The 1,377-nt window shown below is 46.0% G+C and overlaps 1 protein-coding gene across 1 annotated transcript in view; it reads right to left on the minus strand.

Moving 5' to 3' along the window:
• Positions 1–57: 57 nt before the first annotated feature.
• The window catches only part of LRRC43 (leucine rich repeat containing 43), a 34,668-nt gene continuing 33,348 nt past the window's right edge, over positions 58–1,377 (minus strand). Inside the window, exon 12 of the mRNA XM_011948499.1 lies at positions 58–214. Coding sequence (XP_011803889.1) covers positions 87–214 — 128 coding nt within the window. The 3' untranslated portion in view covers positions 58–86. The remainder of the gene's footprint in view (positions 215–1,377) is intronic.

Consider the following 1,377-nt stretch of genomic DNA (forward strand, 5'->3'; position numbering starts at 1 on the left):
CCTGCGCCACACCCGCCCACCCCGACGCGCGCGGCGGGACAGACGCCGAGGCGGGAGTGCTGGGAACAGCCTTTATTGCCCACGCCCTACACGGCGAACATGCGCAGAGCCTCCGCCGCCGAGCGGCACTGGTTCAGCTGGATCTGCACCTCGACCGTCAGGGGCTCGGGGTGGTAATCGCTTTCGTAGATCGGATTCACGGCTTTTGGCTTTTCTGAGAAAATTAAAACGCGAGCATGAGCCTCGGGAGACGGAGGGGCTGGCGTTCTCGGTCGCTCTGACCCATCCCAAATGCAAGCCCTGGGCCCTATCCCAGCGGGAGCTCAGTTTCCGTCCTCGGGTCTTAACCGTAATAAGAAATTTAAATTGCATTTAATTAGATCATTTAATAAGTCGCAGCTGTTTGAGTTGCAAGACTGGCTGCTTTTTGCTTTGAGACAGCGTCTTGCTCCGTCGCCCAGGCTAGAGTGCAGTGGCGCGATCTCAGTTCACTGCAGCCTCCACCTCCCAGGTTCAAGCGATTCTCCTGCCTCAACCTCCAAGTAGCTGGGATTACAGGCGCCTGTCACCACGACTGGCTAATTTTTGTATTCTTAGTAGAGACAGGGTTTCACCATGTTGGCCAAGCTGCTCTCGAACCCCTGACCTCAAGTGATCCGCCCGCCTAGGCCTCCCAAAGTGCTAGAATTACAGGTGTGCGCCACCGCGCCCAGCTGCAGATATTTTCTTAAAAATGAAGTAATTCTAGCACTTCAGGGGAAACAACTGAAAGCATTTCAATAAATTATAACATTTGCCTTAAAAATGAAATAACATTGTTACTGCCACCATGAAGTTACCAGTTTTCCAATACTCAAAGACCTAATGACGTGGGTGGTGATAGTAAAGAACGTGATTTTTGGAAACTGTATAGTGACGGGTGTCAACAGTTGGAATGTCTGCGTAAGTCGGTTAACCTGTAGTTTACAAGTAACTCATGCATGTTACAAACTGCATGGTAAAATATCCATTCAAAATGCAAACTAATTTTAATCTGATTATGAAAAATTCAATATACATTGTTTTCACATTGTAACAACCTTTAACAAACTACCACCTGTCAAATTTGGTGTAATATTAATGAAATTATGTTATTTGAAGATCTATTAAAATACTCCCCACTTTTCCAATTATAGGTCTGAGGTTGGATTTTCTTTATGCACTTCAATTACAGCAACATATTGCAAGCGGTTGACTGCAGATGTAGCTATAAGAATCCAGCTGTCTTCAATTAAGCCAAACATTAAAGAGATTTTTTTAAAAACCAACCCTTTTTTTTTTTTTTTGAGACAGAGTCTTGCTGTCACCCAGGTTGGAGTGCAGTGGCACAATCTCGGC

The sequence above is a fragment of the Colobus angolensis genome, unplaced genomic scaffold, assembly GCF_000951035.1.
Source record: "Colobus angolensis palliatus isolate OR3802 unplaced genomic scaffold, Cang.pa_1.0 Scaffold28, whole genome shotgun sequence".
Taxonomy (NCBI): domain Eukaryota; kingdom Metazoa; phylum Chordata; class Mammalia; order Primates; family Cercopithecidae; genus Colobus; species Colobus angolensis.